At 34.1% G+C, this 22,071-nt stretch overlaps 1 protein-coding gene across 1 annotated transcript in view; it reads right to left on the bottom strand.

Annotated features, from left to right (window-relative positions):
• MMP16 (matrix metallopeptidase 16) overlaps positions 1 to 22,071 on the bottom strand; it is a 294,102-nt gene that overhangs the window by 136,808 nt on the left and 135,223 nt on the right. The window contains exon 3 of the mRNA XM_050801222.1: positions 16,646 to 16,768. Coding sequence (XP_050657179.1) covers positions 16,646 to 16,768 — 123 coding nt within the window. The remainder of the gene's footprint in view (positions 1 to 16,645; positions 16,769 to 22,071) is intronic.

The following is a 22,071-nucleotide window of genomic DNA, read 5'->3' as shown; positions in this document are numbered from 1 at the left end:
TCAGAAGGAGACCAAATAAGGTAGGTCCCCGTAGGCCACTCTAAAGAGTCTGGCTTTTGCTCTGAGAAGGGAAAAACTGGAGCATCATGAACAGACATGACATTTGACTTATGATTTAATAAATGACTTGAGCTATTATGTTGAAAATATAGTGATATGGTGCAGGAGTTGAGGCAGGGAGACACATCAGGAACTATTGCAAAAATCCAGGTGAGAGATGATGGTGCTTTGGACCAGGTTGGTACCAGCAGAGATTTTGAGAAGTGGTTGTATTTTGGATATATTTTGAGAATATGTCTCCCAAGATACACTGATGGATTAGACATAGGCTATGAGGAAAAAAAGAAGAGCTGAGGAAGACAGCATTTTCTTTTTTGGATCTGAGCCAAAGGATGGACATGCCTACTCAGGGAGAATGCTGTGCAATATTTTGTTGCTATTGTTTTGTTAGTTTGTTTTAACTCTACGGTATATTCAACATGGTGCTAAAAACTATATTTTGAGGAAGAATAAACATCTGCACTGAGATAGCACAGACATTTGTCTACCTTGCTAGTCTCTAAATTTCCTGTCTAATGGCTAAAGAACATGCAAGGTAATGTAACACTGAATTTTGTCTAAATTAATTTTCCTAGTAGTCTTTTATTTTCTATGCACCCTATGGGATTTCAGAAGTCCCTCATTAGTGGGCTGATATTCCTATGACACATTATTGAAAGAACTTACTACATAATTGGCACTGTTCCAGGTGCCAGAGATACAGCTGTGGGCAAGACTCTGCTCCCACAGTGCTTATATATTCTAGTTATAAGAGATAAATAATAAACAGAACAAAAAGATAATTTCATATGGTGAGGGGGTGAGGAAATGACAAACAGGATTTCAATGGCAGAAGGAGCTAAAGACGCCTAGCACTGAGTTTCCAGCCGGGGGAATGCTGAGAAGGCCAAACAAAGATGGCCAGTTCAAAGAACTGGACTGCTCAGTGAGTTGGAGCAATGACGATCATGTGTCTGATGGAAAAATGGATGAGGGGACAAAAATGGGAGTAAAAAAACATTTCAGAAGTTCACATAAGAGAAGAGAGAAGCCAGGACTTGTGTGATAGCCATGGAGATATGAAGAATTAGTTTCAGTATGTGTTCTGAGAGAATTGTTCATGGGGATTGGTGACGGATTTGATATGTTGGAGAAATTGATTTTGATTTCAAATAAAGAATAATCTTATAATAGAGAAATAAATCATGTTAGTATTATTTGCTTGTAAGTACATAATAGTTTTGAGAAAAATGAAGCAAAATATATAATAAAAATAATAAATGTGGAGTACTATTTGGATTTGAGAACACATCACTGTGTTTTTCAAAGCTATGTACTGATTAGCTTCCAGATATGCTTAACTACATTATATATGATTGTCATTAATAAATACAAGGTATCTGTACACCAAATCCTCATGACATGAGTTTACCTCCATAACAAACCTGCACATGTACCCCTGAACATAAATTAAAAGATTACAAAAAAGAGATAAAAAGGTTATAGATGCTGATGACACTGAGCCCAGGTTGAATCCGGGAAGTCAGTGCCCAGTTTCACACATGAAGGGTGGAGATAAAAAGGATCATTACGGTTGAAAAACGTGAGCTGAAAGGAAGGTGTATTTTCAATAATAAATCAGAATAAATAGAAACTGACACTGCTTTATTTATCTTCTGGAGGCCCACTTAATTGTGGATTTTGGATAGTGTGGAAGAAAAACGATAGCTGGTTAAAATAAATTTAAAATTCTAAATTAAAAAATAGGAATAAACATAATTATAGATATTATTTCATTTTAATAGGCTTTGATATGTAAAGTTAAAATGACTGTTCAAAATGGAAATGAGTACTCAGTGGTCTTACTTGAATTAAACAAAGATGGAAAATTCAACATTACTTTAGGAAGAAAAATACTTATTGCTCTTATTTAAATATATATGATGAATTTCAATGGTATGTGCATTTTTTTTTTTTTTTTTGAGATGGAGTCTCATTCTGTCACACAGGCTGGAATACAGTGGCACTATCTCGTCTCAGTGCAACCTCCACCTTCTGGGTTCAAACAATTCTCCTGCCTCAGCCTCCCGAGTAGCTGAGATTACAGATGCCCACCATTACAGGCAGTGAATTTTTGTGTTTTTTGTAGAGATGAGGTTTCACTACTTTGGCCAGGCTTGTCTCGAACTCCTGACCTCAGGTCGCCTTGGCCTCCAAAGTGCTGGGATTACAGGTGTGTGCCACCGTGCCCGGCCATATGATGCATTTTTAATTGTGTTGTTAATGATTTGGTTATGTTGAATTAGCAGTATAAATAATGTAAAAATAGTAACACCTAATTGTTTTTTTGTGAAAGTTCAGAAAAAATTATAGTTAAAATTTCCAATTTAGATGATTAAAATTACTAACTTTTTATAACACATACAATGTAGTGGTAATTTAATGACCTCTGACAACACATTTTATGCAGTAAAAAAATAAATAAATACAAGATATACAAGTATGCTTCAAAGTGAGAGCGAGAGTTCTGAACTAGGTGCAAACAAACACAAGAGTTTAGAAACTTTTATGCCATTGAGAGATGTATTTTGTATGTATTCATAAATGAACTCACAAAGGTCACAGAGTGATCATGAGGTAACAAGATTGCTACTAACAATTCTAATAAAAATGCAGAAATGATTAAATATATTTGCAGAATAAAAGACATTGACTTAAAATGAGTAAAAGTCTGAAAAACTTAATAAAGCTAATTTAATTTTAAAATATTTTTACTGGCCCTTTCTTTTTGTGAAAACAGTAAAGTGAGTTTACTTCTTATTTTAACAGATGATAGATTTCATTTTTTGAAGTATATGTGGCATTTTATTATACTATTTCACTGATTCTTTCAAACTTCCAATTTGGTAAATTTTGGAATTTTAATCTAAAAATTGTTAAATTTTATCTTTAATGCCCATGTCTTACACAGTCTTACATAACAAAACAAGTGTCTTTATTTATAAGTACAAAAGAGTTGAGAAAAATGAAGTAAAATAATATAATAAAAATAAAAAATGTGAAACAGTATTTAGATTTGGAAATAAAATTGATGTCTTATCATTAGATCAAAACAATTTCATTTCATAACAATTCTACATATTAAGAATGGTTACAACTCTTTAAAGGTTTTTTTTGTTGTTGTTGTGGATAAGACATGGTCTCACTCTATCACCCAGGCTGGAGTGCAGTGGCATAGCTCACTACATCCCCTATCTCCCTGGGCTTAGATAATCTTTCTGCCTCAGCCTCCTGAGTAGCTGGGACTACAGTTGTGCACCACCACGCCTGGCTAATTTTTATACTTTTTGTAGAGACAGGGTTTTGCCATGTTGCCCAGATGGTCTTGAATTCCTAGGCTCAAGTGATTCACTCACCTCGGCCTCCCAAAGTGCTGAGATTATAGTTGTGAGCACCAGTGCCGGCCCTCTTTAAAGTTTTTGATACAGTAATAAATCTTTTTAAAGTATTGTTTGATCCCTAATATTAGAAAAAAAAAATCCTAAATACTGTGGCATCTAGTTGGGTTACAAATATCTCATAATATAATGTCAAAATATTTTTATATAAACAGGGTTAAATCCCCTTTACTCAATTAAATAGACAAAAATTAGTTGTTTGGAAAGGCATACTAATATTTTTATCAGTTAAATAGAATTTACTATAACAGGGAATGCAGACAATTGCTAAGAATAAAAGAGAATAAACATAGTAGAGTATAGTTAAATTACTAACATATCCTGAATGTGCTGTAATATTCTATCCAGAGAAAATAAAATAGACCAATTTACTTTTATTCATATTATGTTTGTATAACTAATGGAGTTTCACAACTTTTTTCTTAAGTATGAGAAATGGTCACAAAATAGAAAGTGAATATGGAGTCCCTCCAGGAAACCTTGCCTTACGTTAAATATTTGGCTATTTCCCAAGATGCTGGCTTTCTATGCAGGGCAGAGTTAATTAAGTACACATTACATTGGGTGTTGTTTAAGTGGGTTCTGCTTTTTCAGTCTGTTATGTATTCTCTGGATACACAAGTTGAGTTCTCTTTGAACTCAACAGGATCATCAAGTTCAGTGAACTCTTTGGGTTTAGAGAGAATAATGAAAAATGTTTCTGGGGAGGCATTTTAAAAAAAATTCCTTAGCAACCTCTTTGCTCTGTATATTAAAGTAAAATAACTTCCAGTGTGTGTCCTCAGTTGTAACAGAGTCATTCACTTAAAAACAAGAGGAGCTAAAGGATTAATATACTGGAAAAATAAAAACTAATCAATATAGCACTATTATATTAATTAATATATTATAAATACTCATATTCATCTCACAATTTAGGTACCTGATCCATTGGCCGTTGTCACACAAAATAACATTTTGGAATTTAGATTTCTAAGAGAAAAAGAACTTATTCTAAGTCCATTTTATTAATATTCAACAATTGGGTAATACAGATCTATTTGATAAAAGTTATGTTACTCAGAAGCTTCTATCATTGTCATGAAAAAAAGTTTAACCAAAACCTGTTTGGAATTAACGAATTTATTCAACAACCAACTTTCCAACCATTACATAAACGCATACACAGTCTCTAATTTAACCTAAGTGAATAAATTTTTGGTTAAAATACTTCCAAAAATGAAGATAACTCATATGATGTATGATTTAATTTTCCAATTATTTAAAATATTAGGTTTTTCTGAAAGTCTTTAACAATTTGAGAATAACTAGAAATTTCCCCCTTAAATACACTCGCCACGATGCTGAGAACGCTTAGCTTTATTCCACATGCAGACTGATTTACAGTTCCCTTAAATTTTGATCATTGTTTTTTGTTTATTGAGATGGAGTCTCGCTCTGTTGCCCAGGCTGGAGTGCAGTGGCATGACCTCCACTCACTGCAACCTCTGCCTTCCGGGTTCAAGCAAGTCTCCTGCCTCAGCCTCCTGAGTAGCAGGGATTACACACATGCACCACCATGCCCAGTTAATTTTTTATTTTTAGTAGAGATGGGGTTTCACCATGTTGGTCAGGCTGGTCTCGAACTCCTGACATCAGGTGATATGCCCGCCTCGGCCTCTCAAAGTTCTGGGATTACAGGCATGAGCCACCATGCCCAGCTTTGACTGCTTTCTGAGAGGAGTACATTAATTTTCCAGGAAGCAGCCAAACGTGTGGTAGCCAGAAGAGAAAACTGTATATTGGGTAAAGCTTGGCCAAAAAACCCAAAGAGAAAAATTAGTATCACCACTGCTTTGTATATCAAAGTAATCTGGTCATTTTAACTTTTTCTGGATCACATTATACTGTTGGTTTATAATGAGTTTGCTATCAAATAAAACTTAGATTCCACCACTCTCACACCACCTCCTGTCTGCATATTGTCAGGGTACAGTTCAGCTACCCTTTCCATGAACAATTAATTTTTGAGCTTAAATGTCAGATTTTACTTATTAATTTATTTTTTCCTAAATACTGTTCGAAAAAAAGAATAGCAAATGATTGCATAATGCTTTCTATACACTAGACAATTTCTTAACACCTTATATACATTAACTTTAAAGTGCAATATACTTAGCTCTCATTTCTAACTCTCCATAGTCTTGTCAGAGCACTCTCAACCAATTTCTGCAATTTGTCTGGTAAATTAAAAGAAGTAAAGATAATAATTGGTATATATTAAACACTAACTATACTTCAAGCATTATGCTACTTTTATTATTTTTCTCATTATCTTACTTAATTTTCCCTAAACTTGGTGAGGTAGTGATATGGTTTGGCTGTGTCCCTACCCAAATCTCATCTTGAATTGCAGTTCCCATAATCCCTATGTGTCCTGGGAGGGACTCGGTGGGAGGTCATTCAATCATGGGGGCAGGTTTTCCTGTGATGTTCTTGTGATAGTGAATATGTCTCACGAGATCAGATGGTTTTATAAAGGATCATTATTTTATAAAGAGGACAAGCTCTCTTGTCTGCTGCCATGTAAGTTGTACCTTTGTTCCTCCTTGGCCTTCTGCTATGATTGTGAGGCCTCCCCAGCCATGTGGAACTGTGAGTCCATTAAACCGTTTTTTCTTTATAAATTACCCATCTTGGGTATTTCTTCATAGCAGTATGAAAATGGACGAATAGAGGTAGTATTGTTACAATATTCACTTTGCACGCTGGGACACTAAGATTTAGTGGATCTAAGTAACTTGCAGGTTTTACAGGTTATAAGTGACACAGAGAGCATTCAAACCCAGGTTTTTCCTGCTATAAAACAGACTCTTAACCGATGCTGTGTTTATCAATGACCTGAAAGTTTATACACACAAACACCTAATTACTTGTATGCTTAAAACCAGCTGAGGCCATTGTCAGGACAGGAACACAGCATGAGTGAAATTATAACCAGTTCTGAATATAATAGTTCTTAATCCTCCCTCCCTCCCTTCCTTCCTTCCTTTCTTTCATTTAAAAAAAAAGCGTAGTGAGTATAAGGATTCACAGATACTAAATAGGGTGCACTGCCAACAGTTTGGAAATCAGGTCAAAAAGGACACTATCTGAAATGAAGATAGTGTATCAATATATGGAGCTGTCTAAGGTGTACAGTTCTATAGTTGATTATACATTTTAGTTCCATTACTACTTATTGATTGTTTTTGTATGGTATGGGGTAGGTATGAACTCACTTTCATTGTTTCTCATATACATAATCAATTATCACAGAAAAATTTTATAGATGAAATAGTGAATCCTTTTCCAATTGATCTATAAAGCCTACTTTGGCATAAATCAATTTTTTTTTTATATATATACAAAGATCTGTTTCCTTGATCTATCATCTGTACTACTGGCCTATTAATCTATCTTTGTGCTAATACCCAAAACTGCCTTAATTAGTATTGTTTTAAAGTAAGTCTTCATATCCAGTGGTGGGAACATTTTGATGTCCTCCTTGGCCTTCACTGTTCCTCAGAGATGTTTGATTCAGTGTGTTAAATTATACAAAAAATAGCTTACTGGGATTTTTGTTGGAATTCCATTGAATTTGTGGAAAAGTCAAACTTTCATTATATTAAGTCTTTCTACTGAGAGCAAAATATATCTCTTCATTTATTGTTCATCTTCTGTTACGTCCTTCAATAAAAATTCATAATTTTCTTCATAAAAGGTTTATACATCATTTTATAGATTTATTCTTTGCTCTTATATTTTTGTGTCTATTTTAAATAGTGCCTTTGTAAAGGTTATACACTTGGACTGCTTTTTAATGTGGGCACATGTGTGTATATATTTCGTATGTTGGTTTTTATTAAAAAGACCGTTACAGTCTTGCAGTCTCTGCTTCGATATATAAAATGTTTGGAAGTTATCACTTCAAACCTCACAAGAAATAAAACCGAATAAATTGAAATAACTCTTCTTCATTCCATCAAAAAAATAAGGTCATAGGGCAAAATTCTGCCCCAAAAGTGGAGAGAGGAGCAAATACAGAGACTCATGGTTTATCAAGAGGAAAAGTTCTGAAGCCAAGAGAAGGAAAAACCCTCAACGTCTCAGCCTTAGGGGTGGAGGGCGGGGAGAGAGCTCTACACTTTACATGTTTGACCCCCAGGACCCTCATCAAGTTCTTACAGTGAAGATCTGAGAAAGATCCTCTCCTTCCTCCAGCATGGGGAGGAAAAAAGCAACAATTTTGAAATATGCCAAGAGTATTCTATTCTCCATAATAAAGGCCAGTGTTAAAAGAAAACTATTTTATCAAAGCATTATCTGATCTAGGTTAAAGATAATTAGACAGCTCAACCTCCTTTTGCCTTCATATACTACATAAACGAAGAAAAACAAAAAGCCTAATAGACTTGTCAGAAGGTCACAGCTCAGATACTCAGACTCACTAAAAAGGACTTAATCACAGGATTACAGATGCTTCCTCTGTACAATATCTTATACCAAACCAACAGGGCTCCACTATATTAACAGTGGATTACAAATGAGGTAGTTTAAAGACACGGTTATCTATTTAAGGAGGAATTTCTAGAGATATTTAAAGACAGGAGGAGACAAAGTAAAAAGAATGCTAGAAGAAATTCAGCTACAGCCAAGGTTAAATACAACCCAACCCCTAACTAGATAAACATAAAAGCTCACATCAAAGGATTATTACCTCATTTCCTATTACCCAATACCTTCCCACTTGCAACAGAAAATTACAAGCAATTCTATTGCTTGCTTTGCAAAAAGGAAGAGAAAACAGGCTGAAGAGATAAAGCAAGCAACAGAACCAGACTCAGATATGGCCAACATTTTGGAAGTTTCAGAATGAGAATGCATAATTACTGATCAATAGGCTAAGGGTTCTAATGAAAAATGTAGACAACATAAAGAAAACACATGGATAATATAACCAGAAAGATGGGAGCTCTAGAGAAGAATCCAAACAGAAATTAAGAATGCCTTTGATAAGCTGGTATTAGATTAAACATGGCAAAGGAAATAATCAGTACGCTGTAAGATATGTCAAAAGAAACATCCCAAATTGAAAAATGAACTGAAATGAATGTCTAATAGATAGATTTAATTTTTATATAGTTGTTTAATTCTTATGTGATTAATAGATCATTGAAAATTGAGTCTGTTTATTGTTAAAATTTTTCTTACCATATGTGGCAAGTCCTGCATATCCTCACCTATTTCATATATTCCAACTTTTATTCTTGTGGGAAAAATTTCTCTTTTTTTACTGTAAGAAGTTTATTTTCTATTCTTACCTAATGAAGAATTTGTGTCAATTTGTAAGCATGTAAAGTTTATTGTGGAGTATAACCTCATGTATATTATTATTTTTATATGTTGCCCTTTCCTTTTTTCAATATTTCTGGGTGTTACTGGATATTTCACTTTGAATTAAAGAGAGAGCGGAGATAGGACAATATATTGTATCTAATCTCTATCTCAGAGTATAATATTAGCTGTAGGTTTTTAGTAAATGCATTGAAGCAGCAAAAAAAGAGAATGAAAAAGAGAACAGAATATCTAAGAACTAGAGAGAAAATACACACAATGAAAATACTAGGAGAAGAGAGAAAGAAATTTAAGTAATAATGGTTGAGGATATACCAAAATTAATAGCAGAAACCAAATCATAGATCTGGGAAACTCTGAGAACATGAAACAGAATAAATATAAAAAAACTATACCTAAGCATATCATATTCAAAGCAGAAAACAAAAGACAAAAAGAAAACTGTAGAAAAAGTCAGACGGGGATAAAATACCTTATCTGTAGAGGAACAAAGATACCAATTCTATTAAACCCCTCTTCAAGAGCCATGCAAGCAAAAAGAAAGGGGCTTGAAATATTCAGTGTTTAAATAATAAAATCACCAACCTAGAACTCTGTATCCAGTGAAACTACCATTTAAAAGTGAAGTGGAAAAATGACTTTCTCAGACAAATAAAAACTAAAAACACTTGTTGTCCACAGAATTGCCTTACAAGAAAAAAAAAAAAAAAAAAAAAAAGGTAAGAGAAGTTCTTCAGAAAGAAGAAAAATGATTTTCATCAGAAATGCATATCTCTTTAAAAAAGAAAGATCATTAGGGAAGGAATAAATGAAAGTAAAATATTTTATTATTCTTAGTTTTAATTGATCTAACAATAACTCTTCAAAATAATAATAGAAATAATGTATTGGGTTATCATAGCACATGGATAAATAAAATGAATAATGAGAATGTTCTAAGGGACAGAAGAATTAAATTAGAAACTCTGTTATGAGATACCTGTAATACCTGTGAAGTAGTATAATGTTATGTGAAAGTAGACTTTGATTACTTGCACATATATATTGCAAGCCCCAAGGCCACCACTTAAAAATAACTGTAAAAAGGAGCACAATTGACAGGCTAAGAGAAAATGAAAACATGTAAGATGGTCAATTAAAACCAGAGAAGGCACTGAAAGAGGGGAAGACAAAAACAAATATAAAAAACCAATAACAACAGCAAATAGTTACAAACGTTGTAGGTATTAATCCAACTGCATCAATAGTCACTTTAAATGTGAATACTAGGATGGGCACGGTGGCTCACATCTGTAATCCCAGCACTTTGGGAGGCCGAGGCGGGCGGATCACCTGAGGTTGGGAGTTTGAGGCCAGCCTGACCAACATGAAGAAACCCCATCTCTACTAAAAATACAAAATTAGCCTGGCGTGATGGCATATGCCTGTAATCCCAGCTACTCGGGAGGCTGAGGCAGGAGAATCGCTTGAACCTGGGAGGCAGAGGTTGCAGCGAGCTGAGATTGCGCCATTTCACTCCAGCCTGGGCAACAAGAGTGAAACTCCATCTCAAAAAAAAAAAAAAAAAAAAAAAAAAAAAAAAAAAAAAAAAAAAGGTCAATACTAAATATGCCAATAAAAATAGCAAAGATTAAAAAAAAAATGAAACAAAAACAGAAAGCAAGTTCCACCATATGTTTCTCACAAGAAACCTGCCTTAAATATGAGGACACAGATAAATTAAGAGTAAATTAAGAGTAAACATATAGGGAAAGATATATTATCTTTACGCACATTAAAAAAAACTAGGTTAGCCACATTAATTTAAGATATAGCAGAGTTCATAGAAAAGAAAATTATTGGGGATAAAGAGTCATTACATAATGATAAAGGTCTCAATTTTCCAAGAAGATATTAGAATTACTTAATGTGCAAGTGCCTAACAACATAGCAAGAACATATATGTTACAAAAATTGATAGAAATGCAAGAAAAAAATGCATGGAGCACTATTATAGTTGGAGACTTCCAATATCACTCTATTTAATATCAAAACCAGGTAAAGATATATATATAAAAAAAAAACTATGGATCAGTAACATTCATGAACACAGATGTAAAAATCCTAAAAAATGTCAGCAAATCAAATAGAACAATCTATACAAAGAACTGTACATTATGTCAAATTGAGAATTATCCCAGATACGCAAGGCTGATTCAAGATTTGAAAATTCTATTAATGTAATATTTCACATCAAAAGTCAAAAGAAGAAAATTCATATTATCATATCAGCAGATGCAGAAAAAGCATTTGTCAAAATCCAACACCCGTTCACAATATATACTTTTAGCAAACTAAGAATAGAGGGGGACTTCTTCTGTCTGATGAACACCGTCTGGTAAAGAATCTACAGTTTAAAACACACATGATGTTGAAGAACTATTTGTATTTCTCCTAAGATCAGAAAAGCCAATGAGTTCCGTTCTTACCACTCCTATTCAACACCATACGGGAAACACTAGCTAATGTAATGCAACAATAAAAATAAATGAAAAGAGGCAGATTAGGAAGAAAAAAATATTTACGACTGTCTTTGTTTACAGATGATATATCCTATATTGAAAAGTACCAATAACAAAAAATCTCCTAGACTAATAAGCAATTATAGTAAAGTTGCAGAATACAAGGTTAATATACAAAAGTCAATTGCTTTTCCATATGCTAACAATAAACAACTCAAATTTGATATGAAAAACATAATACCATTTAATTTAGCACCAGAAAAGTAAAATACTTAGAAATAAATCTATCAAAATATGCATATGAGGAAAAGTATAAAATTTTGATGAAAGAAGTCAAAGATCTCAATAAATAGGAAGATATCCATGTTCATGGATAAGAAGACTATATACTGTTATCAGTTATTTCCAAGATGAACTATAGATACAATGCATGCAAAACTCATGGCAAGTTATTTTGTGTGAATCAACAAACTCTAATGTTTATATTGAAAGGCAAGAGACTCCAAATACCCAGCAGAATACTTAAGAAAATAAACACAATCAGACAACAGAAACTACCTATTAGTAAGACTTACTACAAAGTCACAGTAATCAACATAGGACGATATTGGATTAATAACAAATACATATATCAAAGGAACAAAGGAAGGTGCCCAGAAATTGACCACTACAAATAGAGTCAACTGAGCAAAGGCAATACAATGGAGAAAGAATGATCTTTTCAACAAATGGTGTTAGAACAACTGGATATTCACAAGTAAAAGAAATGAATCTGGACACTGACTTTATACATCTCTCAAACATTTATTCAAAAGAAATCAGAGCCCTAAATGCAAAACATAAAACTACAAAACTTCTAGAATATAACATAGGAGAAAATCTAAGGACTTTGGGTTTAATGATGATTTTTAATATACAACACCAAAAGCACAATGCAAGAAGGAAAAAAAAATGCTAAGTTGGACATTATTAAAATTACACTTCTGCTCTTAAAAAGACATTTTAAAGAGAATAAAAAGACAAGCCACAGATATGAAGTTCTGTATTTGAAAACAGAACTGATGAAAGACTAACATACACAATATACAGAAAAACTTAAAACAAGCAAGTCAATTAAAAATTGATAGATCTGAACAGACACCTCGCCAAAGAAGATACAGAGACAGTAGGTAAATAAGCATATGAAAAGTTGTATCTAATGTCATTAGGGAATTGCAAATTAAAGCAATCTTTATCAATAAAATTGCTTATCTTAATAAACAATTGATTTATAATAATTGTTTTATCTCAATTATTTTATCTGAATAAAATATCACTAACTCTTTTTAGAATAACTACAACTGAATACACTGACAACACCATATGCTGGGGGTAGGGCTTGTAGGTCTACAGGATCTCTCATTTACTGCTGGTAATAATGCAAAATGGGATAACCATGTCAGAAGACAGTTTGACAGTTTCTTACAAAGCAAACCATAGTCTTTTCACATGATCAGCAATCACACTCCTTGGTATTTATCCAAATGAGTTGAAAAGTTATGCCTACACAAAAACCTGCACACAAATGTGTATACTGGCCTTATTCATAATCTCCCCAAACTGGAAACAACCAAGATGACTTCAATAGGTGAATGAATAAACATACAATGGCACATTTATACAATGGATTATTGTTCAGAAATAAAAAATGAGCTTCAAGTCACGAAAAATGTGAAGGAACCTTAAGAGCCTATTGTCAAGTGAAAGAGGCCAGTCTGAGAAAAAGCTACATTCTCTATAGTTCCAACTATATGACATTCTAGAAAAGGCAAAATGATAGAGACATTAAAAAAAAAAAAAAAATCCAGTGCTGGCCAGGGCTTTGGGAAGAGGACAGAAGGGGTAAATAGGTGAAACACTGAAATTTTAGGGAAGGAAAACTATTCTGTATGATATTATATTGGTAGATAAATGACATTATACATTTGTCAAAACCTATAGAACCACACAACATAGTGTGAACTATGAACTTAAGTAGTCATAATGTACCAGTACTGGCTCATCAATTTTAACTAATCTACTGTGCTAATGCAAGATGTTAATAATAGGAGAAACCATTTGTATTGGGGGAGTATGTAAAGGATGGAAGAGAGGGTACACAGTAACTCTGTGAACCCTCTGTACTATCAGTTTTTGTGTAAATGCAAAATTGTTCTGAAAATAAAATCTAATTTTAGGCTGACTATATTTGTTAATTATTTCTAAACAATCATCAGAATTTCTTCTGGGTTTACCATATAGAAATATATATAAACTGAGACTAATGATAGTTTGTTTCTTTTCAAATCTTGTATCTTTTACTTCCATTTCTTTCTTTACCTCTGTTAGTAGTTTTACAATGTTGCTGAATAGAGGAGAGGTAGCAGATACTGTTTTTGCTTCTTAAAGATTTTACCAACATTTTGTATGTGAACTACATAACAAAAGTGTAGTATTTTTCATAGAGGCCATTTTTCTGTTTAACAAAACGTACTTCTTTTTTTTTTTTTTGAGATGGTGTTTCACTCTTGTTGCCTAGGCTGGTGTACAATGGCGCAATCTCGGCTCACTGCAACCTCCACCTCCCGGGTTCAAGTGATTCTCCTGCCTCAGTCTCTGGAGTAGCTGTGATTACAGGCATGCACCACCACATCCAGCTTTTTTTTTTTTCTTTTCTTTTCTTTTTTTTTTTTTAGTAGAGACAGGGTTTCTCCATGTTGGCCAGGATGGTCTCAAACTCCCAAGCTCAGGTAATCTGCTCTCCTCAGCCTCCCAAAGTGCTGAGATTACAGGTGTGAGCTACTGCGCCTGGCCCAAAATGTACTTTTTTGCTTTGATTCCTGCTTATCAAAAATGGATGGTAAATTTCCTTGGCCACTTTTCTGTATCTATTAAGGTAATCGTATGAAGTTTCTTATTTAATATTCTATGTTACTGCCAAGACAGAAGTTCAACATCTCTCTACTTGACCTACATGCTCACATGCCTCCTAAATTTCCTAATTTCCCTCTACTTTTGGTTTTTAGGTTTTTTCCTTTTATTTCAGCTCAACAATGTTTTTAAGATATATATTTAGTTTTAAAAATCTAATATATCTCATCCAAGTTTTACCCCAATTGGTAGTATATTTTAGGCTTTCTATTCTGCCATGTGACCATTTTTCATCAAAATCTACAAATGCTTTTCATGGTGTATCCATGGGCTGGGAGTGGTGGCTCACTCCTGTAATGTCTGCACTTTGGAATGCCAATGCAGGAGGATCACTTGAGCCCAGGAGTTCAAGACCAGTCTGGGCAACATGGTAAAACCCTATCTCTGGAAAAAAAAAAAAAAAAAAAAAAAAAGCAAAAATTATCTGGGCATGGTTGTGCACACCAATAATCCCAACTACTCAGTGGGCTAAGGCAGGAGGATCCCTCGAGCCTGGGAGGCAGAGTTTGTAGTGAGCCAAGATCACACCACTACACTAGGGCCTGAGTGACAGAGTGAGGCCCTGTCTCAAAAAAAAAAAAAAAAAAAAAAAAATCCATGTTTTCCTCTCAGAAAGCACTGTAACCACTAATTCCACTAATGGAAAAAGGGTTATTAGACAAGAGACATATACATTACAGTTATTGGGAAAATAACTGTATATTCCATATGAACTTATTGGTAACTTAGCAGAGTTAACTTTCTTAACTCTGCTTTGGAAATACAGATCGTAGAGATGATAAAACAAATACGTGAAATAAAAATATCTTGTGAGCAAATTTAAATGATGGTGAATACTAACTTCATGGGCTTAGCCTAAAGCTGCTTCATCTTTGATTTTTCTTATCTGCAGAAATAATTAAAGTAAGTAGCATAAGACAATAATCTAGGAGCATAAGACAATAATCTAGGAGCTGTGTGAGAAGACAGCATAAGAATATAAAAGAAGACAGAAAAGTGTTCCCAGGCCAGGCACGGTAGGTCACACCTGTATCCCAGCACTTTGGGAGGCTGAGGAGGGCAGATCACTTGAGGTCAGGACTTCAAGACCAGCCTGGCCAACATGGGGGAATCCTGTGTCTACAAAAAATACAAAAGTTAGCTGGGCATGGTGGTCCAGGCCTGTAATCCCAGCTACTTGGGAGGCTGAGGTAGGAGAATTGCTTGATTCTGGGAAGTGGAAGTTGCAGTGAGCTGAGATCATGCCACTGCACTCCAACCTGGGTGATGGAGTGAGACTCTGTTTCAGAAAAAGAAAAAAAAAAGTATCTCCAAAATAACCAAAATAAGTTCAAGTGACATGTTCCAGTTATATAAGTAGAAAATTAATATATTGAGGCTTTTGTTTTATCTTTAATCATATACAAAAGGGTATTTACATGAAGAATAATACTTTAAAATTATCATTCCTAGTCACATAATCTGACAGAGATGACTCCTGACGTTCTACCCTCTCGCCAAAGTACCTTTCCCCTTCTCCTGCCCATTGGTTTAACAAGTTCTTTCTTTTCCTATGGGTCTTAGTTGAAAACCTATTTCTTTAGGCCAATCTCATCTGGTTTTCTAGAATGGGTTGGACGACCCTGGTTTACATTTCTCTTGCATGCTGTCCTTTCTTTTTATAACAAGCATCGTATTTATATGACTATTCAACTTCTTTTGACTGTAAATTCCATGAGGACAAACAGGGTCCTCATGTTTTATTTGTTGTTACATCTCCAGGCCTTAGCATTGTTCTTTGTTCATACTGGGACTCAATAAGCAGTTGTTCAATTACAAAATGAATAAATGTGAAAATTCATTAATAACAATAGTCACTCTAGGTTGGAAAATACTTTGTTACTGAAGACAAAACCACTTGCACAATTAAGAAAAAGATAAAAAGCAGAATGGTTAGACTGATATTAAACACTGATTAATTATTTCAACATTCTGTTTAAATAGCAGTTATTTACATATTTTATTATTTGATTACTTTAGAGATTATAAATATTTATCAAAGAATGTAATATGTTAGAACATTCATCTAAAGTCCCTCATAATATTGACATTCATTCAAGAAGCTGGAATAGTTTACAAAAGAGCCCAAGTGTTTCAGAGTGTCTACATGGTATCTAATGAACAATTTACTCTCCTCTCAATAGCAGTTTTAAGTCTCTTATGTTAACATTATACCCCTATATATTAACATGTAGTCAACGTGCAGAAGATACTAAACTATGTGTCAAAACAAATAGTAATGAAAAATGGGGAAAAGGGGAGATTAATCATGAGTTCTTATACCTGTAAGTGATGTGCTTGTGCTGCCACTTCTGTCCTGTCAATGCATATCGCTTTCGACGAATATGAAATTTGGAGCTACCTCTTGTCTGGTCAGGTACACCGCATCGGGGCTTCTTCATCCAGCTGGGAAAAAAAAAAAGCAGTATTTTCCAGTTATTTACTAATAACCCTAATCATTAAATTCAAAAGGAAATCAATTAAGAGGTTAATCTGAGATAGTGATGATGAAAATGGCAAACTATAAGTAAAGGGAACACTGAATTTTCTTGCACTTTGAATCTAAGTAGATAGCATAGTTTTTCCTGAATTATCAAGAAACACTAGTTTACTATTCAGATCCTTTAGATAATTTTCTTCTCTCTGATTTATTTTGAGCTAACTGTAGACAGAGGTACTCTAAAGCTTCTAAGAATTTGCTGTTAACAAGGTATATAATCTCGGGCAAGTCTTTAATTCCTAGTGTTACTCATAAAATGCCACTAAGGAGTATTCCACCTTTAACATTCAAAGATTATTCTAATCTATTACCTGAGTTTAAATGCCACGATTCAAGAGGATATATGCTACTCTGTTCTAATTTACATAGCAGTCAACTGTTTGTTCAAATAAAATATTCATTTCTCTACCTTTTCTTCTTTACATTTGATCATTATTTCATTTCCAAGCAGCAGCCACTTGCTTTGAATATTTGATAAATAACCAAATTCAATGCTTAAAAATATTTTTCTGAATATGAGGTTTTGCACTCACAAGACTAAGGTTTAATGTATTTCAATTTGAAAAGGAAATGCTGCTTTTAATTTATTAATCTTAATACATATACAGATAAAATAGTCTAATTTCTCTTCTAGAGAGTCTCATTGGACCACTGTCACATTTTCTATCTATTCTTGCATCTTATCTAAGTAGAAAGATTTTCATGATTTGGGGGGTAGTTTTTCTTTAGTGCTTTATAAAGTGACTTTACTGTTTATTAGTCTCTTTATTTTAATAACTACAAAGGTAAGGCAGAAAATTCATAGTGCTACATGGTTCAGAAAGTAAAAATGAAAAACAATTTTTGGAGTATTTGCAGTACAATTTCTATACTTTTTAAACGCAAAAGGCGTGATCATAGAGATGACTCTCTAAGTCATTTACACATTAAGTAATTTACATGTAAAGTAATTTACATGTTATACAACAAAATCAAATAATCCACTTTTACAAACAAAATAACTTTCTGCATCAGTGAAATAATAACTTTTACTTCTTAAGAAAGATGGCACGTTTCCAGAAAACATTAAAAGATTCTGCTTTCTTATTCTGACCCCAGTAATGTAGACCATGCAGTTACCAGAATTAACAAATTCCATCCTAGTTTAAATGCAGTGTAGAGTTACTTCAGAAAATCATTCTTCCCCTTTAAGTCCTCGAATTAAAAAATACATCTTGTAAATGATAAATTCTAAGAGGCTATCCAGCTTTACGGAACTGAGCTCTCAGGAGGTGAGATCAGAGGCCTCTCAGTTTTAACTAACACTTCCAGGGTATTCCTAAACACAATGAATTTGAGAGATATTTCATTATATTGTAAAACACTCAAGAGAAGGGGTTTTGGTATTCTCAGTATCTTGCACAACTCCTGGCATAGGAGAAATATCTAGATACTGATTTAACTAACAATTAAGTATTAATGGTGTGCCTACGATGATTTAAGTTGCTTTTATATGTGGGTATTAATTATATTCTCAAAAAATTATAATATTCCTAAGGTAGGTACTTATCTCATTGAAAGTCCCGGGAGAACAAATAATATGTAATTATGAAATATGAATATATTTACTTAATGTGGGATATGTTTACATTCACATTTAGCTAAGGAAAACATTTAAGTAAGCAATCTGTAAAAAAAAAAAAAAAAAACCCGAAATGGATAGCTGGGTAAAATTTGAAACAATAGAATTCACTATTACCAGAATAAAATGTATTTTCAATAAGGGTATAGTCTCTAAAATTACTTTAGTATGTATAAAATTGTAAAATGAAGGCAGTGATGTCATGCTTTTGTTGGAGTCAGTAAAAGATTTATTTGTGAAGTGTATGCATCTTCCAAAGAACAGATTTTTTTTTTTTTGAGTCCGAGTTTTGCTCTTGTCACCCAGGCTGGAGTGCAATGGCATGATCTTGGCTTACCACAACCTCCACCTCCCGGGTTCAAGTAATTCTCCTGCCTCAGCCTCCCGAGTAGCTGGGATTACAGGCATGCGCCACCACACCCGGCTAATTTTGTATTTTTAGTAGAGACAGGGTTTCTTCATGTTGGCCAGGCTGGTCTCAAACTCCCGAGCTCAGGTGATCTGCCTGCCTCAGCCTCCCAAAGTGCTGGGATTACAGGCGTGAGCCACAATGCCCGGCCCAAAAAACAGATATTTTAGGGAGGAATATTAGGTTCCTGTGCTAAAAGACATTTCTGCTGAATTCCTTATTTAAGTTTTGGGCTTTTGCCCACTTCATATAGTTGTTTGCTTGTGTTCTATTTGTTCATTTACCCATCTCATCCTGATTTATTCATCCTACAGTATTTTTGAGCTTTAACAACATGCTAACATATATAAAAGAAAGTATGGATTAAAAGATGAAGAAAGAAAGAGCCCCTTCCTTACTGAGCTCATAGCACACAGGTAAGACATGTATCATTTAAAAAGTACAATATAATGGGGTAAGTGCTCTCACACCTCCATCTAGATATCCTGTCATCATCTCTAATGTTATATGTAATACAAAGAAAATAATGACATTCCTACCCCAAACTTTCACCAATTTATCTGATGCCTCATCTTAACTGAAAGCCTTAGCATCTTCTAATGCCCACACCAGATATCCAGGTATGATCCTCTACTACTCTTTCCTCACATCCAACCAATCACAGTCTAGTCTCTTTGACCCTCAAAATGTCTCATATCTCTCACTCTCAACACTTCCTTCATTTTCACTACTAACAATACATTTTCCCAAAGCAAAGGTGTGTTCTCTACATGTTCTGAGCATGAAATACCTTTGTAAAAAGAATCTGATTTAGGTCCACTTAGTGAGGGTGCCCCTGTCCTCCTTCTCAAAATCCACTCGAGTTTCTACAGAACCAAAACTCTTCCTGCCCTTATATGCAGTGACCTCTGTCTGGACTACTTTTCACTCCTTGTTCACCCTGAGAATCCTAATTATTCTTTAATAGTCGGCTCACATAGATATAGTTTACCACCCCAATGCAGCATGTCTTATAATGTGTATCCTGATTTGTATGTGTCTGTCTCTATCTGCCACTGACCTGTGAGTGAGGGTAGACAGCCAAGCACGAGGTCAGTGCCTAGTGAAGTCGCCAATAAGGAACATGAAGCAAATGAACTAAGTCTGTATGTCATTCTGCATATACTGATCATTTCGACAATCCTACATATTTCTTGAGGACTTCATAACTTTCTCCAACTCTGCGCTTTTAACAAATGATTATTGCAGAGATAGTACGTGGACACTTATATAAAACAAAATCATGAAGTAGATAATTTACACATAAAAAATAAGCATAACATATATAATACCAATTAATGATTTAATGAAAAGAACTCTGAATGAAGATTGGTAAAGTTGAGAATACTCCCTGTTAACTTCACCAATATTTGTATGTAAACATTCTGGCACAGAAATATTAGTGGGTATCAAAGGATGTAAAATACCATAAATATGATCAAAGCACATCACACTACTGAACATGACACAGAATCTGAGCTAAATCAGTCTTCAGGCTTTTGTATGTGACTTTAAACATTCGATTTCATAAGCAGGCAGGTCCTTTTTTTTTTTTTCAGATTTCTTTCCCTTTATCATGAATTCTTTTTTTTAATTTTTTTTATTTTTTATTTTTATTATTATTACACTTTAAGTTCTAGGGTACATGTGCATAACGTGCAGGTTTGTTACATATGTATACTTGTGCCATGTTGGTGTGCTGCACCCATCAACTCGTCAGCACCCATCAACTCGTCATTTACATCAGGTATAACTCCCAATGCAATCCCTCCCCCCTCCCCCCTCCCCATGATAGGCCCCAGTGTGTGATGTTCCCCTTCCCGAGTCCAAGTGATCTCATTGTTCAGTTCCCACCTATGAGTGAGAACATGCGGTGTTTGGTTTTCTGTTCTTGTGATAGTTTGCTAAGAATGATGGTTTCCAGCTGCATCCATGTTCCTACAAAGGACACAAACTCATCCTTTTTTATGGCTGCATAGTATTCCATGGCGTATATGTGCCACATTTTCTTAATCCAGTCTGTCACTGATGGACATTTGGGTTGATTCCAAGTCTTTGCTATTGTGAATAGTGGCAGGCAGGTCCTTTCTTATGGAAATTTTAAAGTTCCCAATGGATACAAAGAATGGTCAGTGTTTAACAGGATTCATCAATACATGAAATGCTGTCTAATATTAAATGCAAAACTGGCATGTTAATGTTTTTATTCAGTTAGAGTCTAGCAGTCAGGTTCATTTCCAGTTGCCCAAATAGATAATATAAATGTATTAGCCACAAAAATGTTAGTAGCATTCAAATATCAATTTGATAAATCCCATATATACCTGTTTACACAAAAAGCAGGACTATATAACTACATATAGCCACATACAAAGTTAACATATAAGTGTATTTTATATACATATACCCATATATATGTGTGTGTGTGTGTATATATATGGGTATATACAACTGGCAACTTGGTAAAATCTAGTTGCCACCTTTTTTTAAAGCTTTCAATAACATTATTTTCAGGCAGTACTTTTTTGTGACAGTGTCACTGCTTAAACATAGTTGCTTTTTTAGTGTGTCAACACACAACTCATATAACAGTGTTTTTTCTTTTTCTTGACTGACTCATTTGTAAGAAATTTTAAGTTGACATCCCAAAGCAAACAAAGACACGGGAAAGGGGCACTGCAGCATGTGGTAGAGGGTTAACTAAAAAAGGCATTTTGTAATTATTAAGGTGTAAATAATGGCATGGCTTCAATTTTCATAAATGAAATACTGATTTACTTTTTGGGAATTTTAGAGAATTTTAAAATTAGGTGGGCAGATCATTAATGTCCTCATTTAAGTTAACTCAACTGAAAAAGAAAAAAAAAAAATCTAAATCAGTGCTTTTTAGAGGAGTATAAAAGTTGAAAGCAGGGATCCAGGTGCCATACTGTACAGTTACCTCGCTGGCTCCACTGAATCACTCACTAGACCTATGACAATAGTCAGGTTACCATTTCTTTTTATATTTCAGTTTCCGCATCTTTAAAGAAGATGATAATATTACCTCTCTTATTAGGTTATTGTGAAGAATGAATTCGTTAAATCATTTAAAACACTTAAAATAGTGTCTAGCAGACAGTAACTACTATTATTAACTT

This window comes from Macaca thibetana, chromosome 8 (genome assembly GCF_024542745.1).
Source record: "Macaca thibetana thibetana isolate TM-01 chromosome 8, ASM2454274v1, whole genome shotgun sequence".
NCBI classification, from domain to species: Eukaryota; Metazoa; Chordata; class Mammalia; order Primates; family Cercopithecidae; genus Macaca; species Macaca thibetana.
Note: the sequence above shows the minus strand (reverse complement) of the source record. Positions and strands in the feature narration are given on the sequence as shown.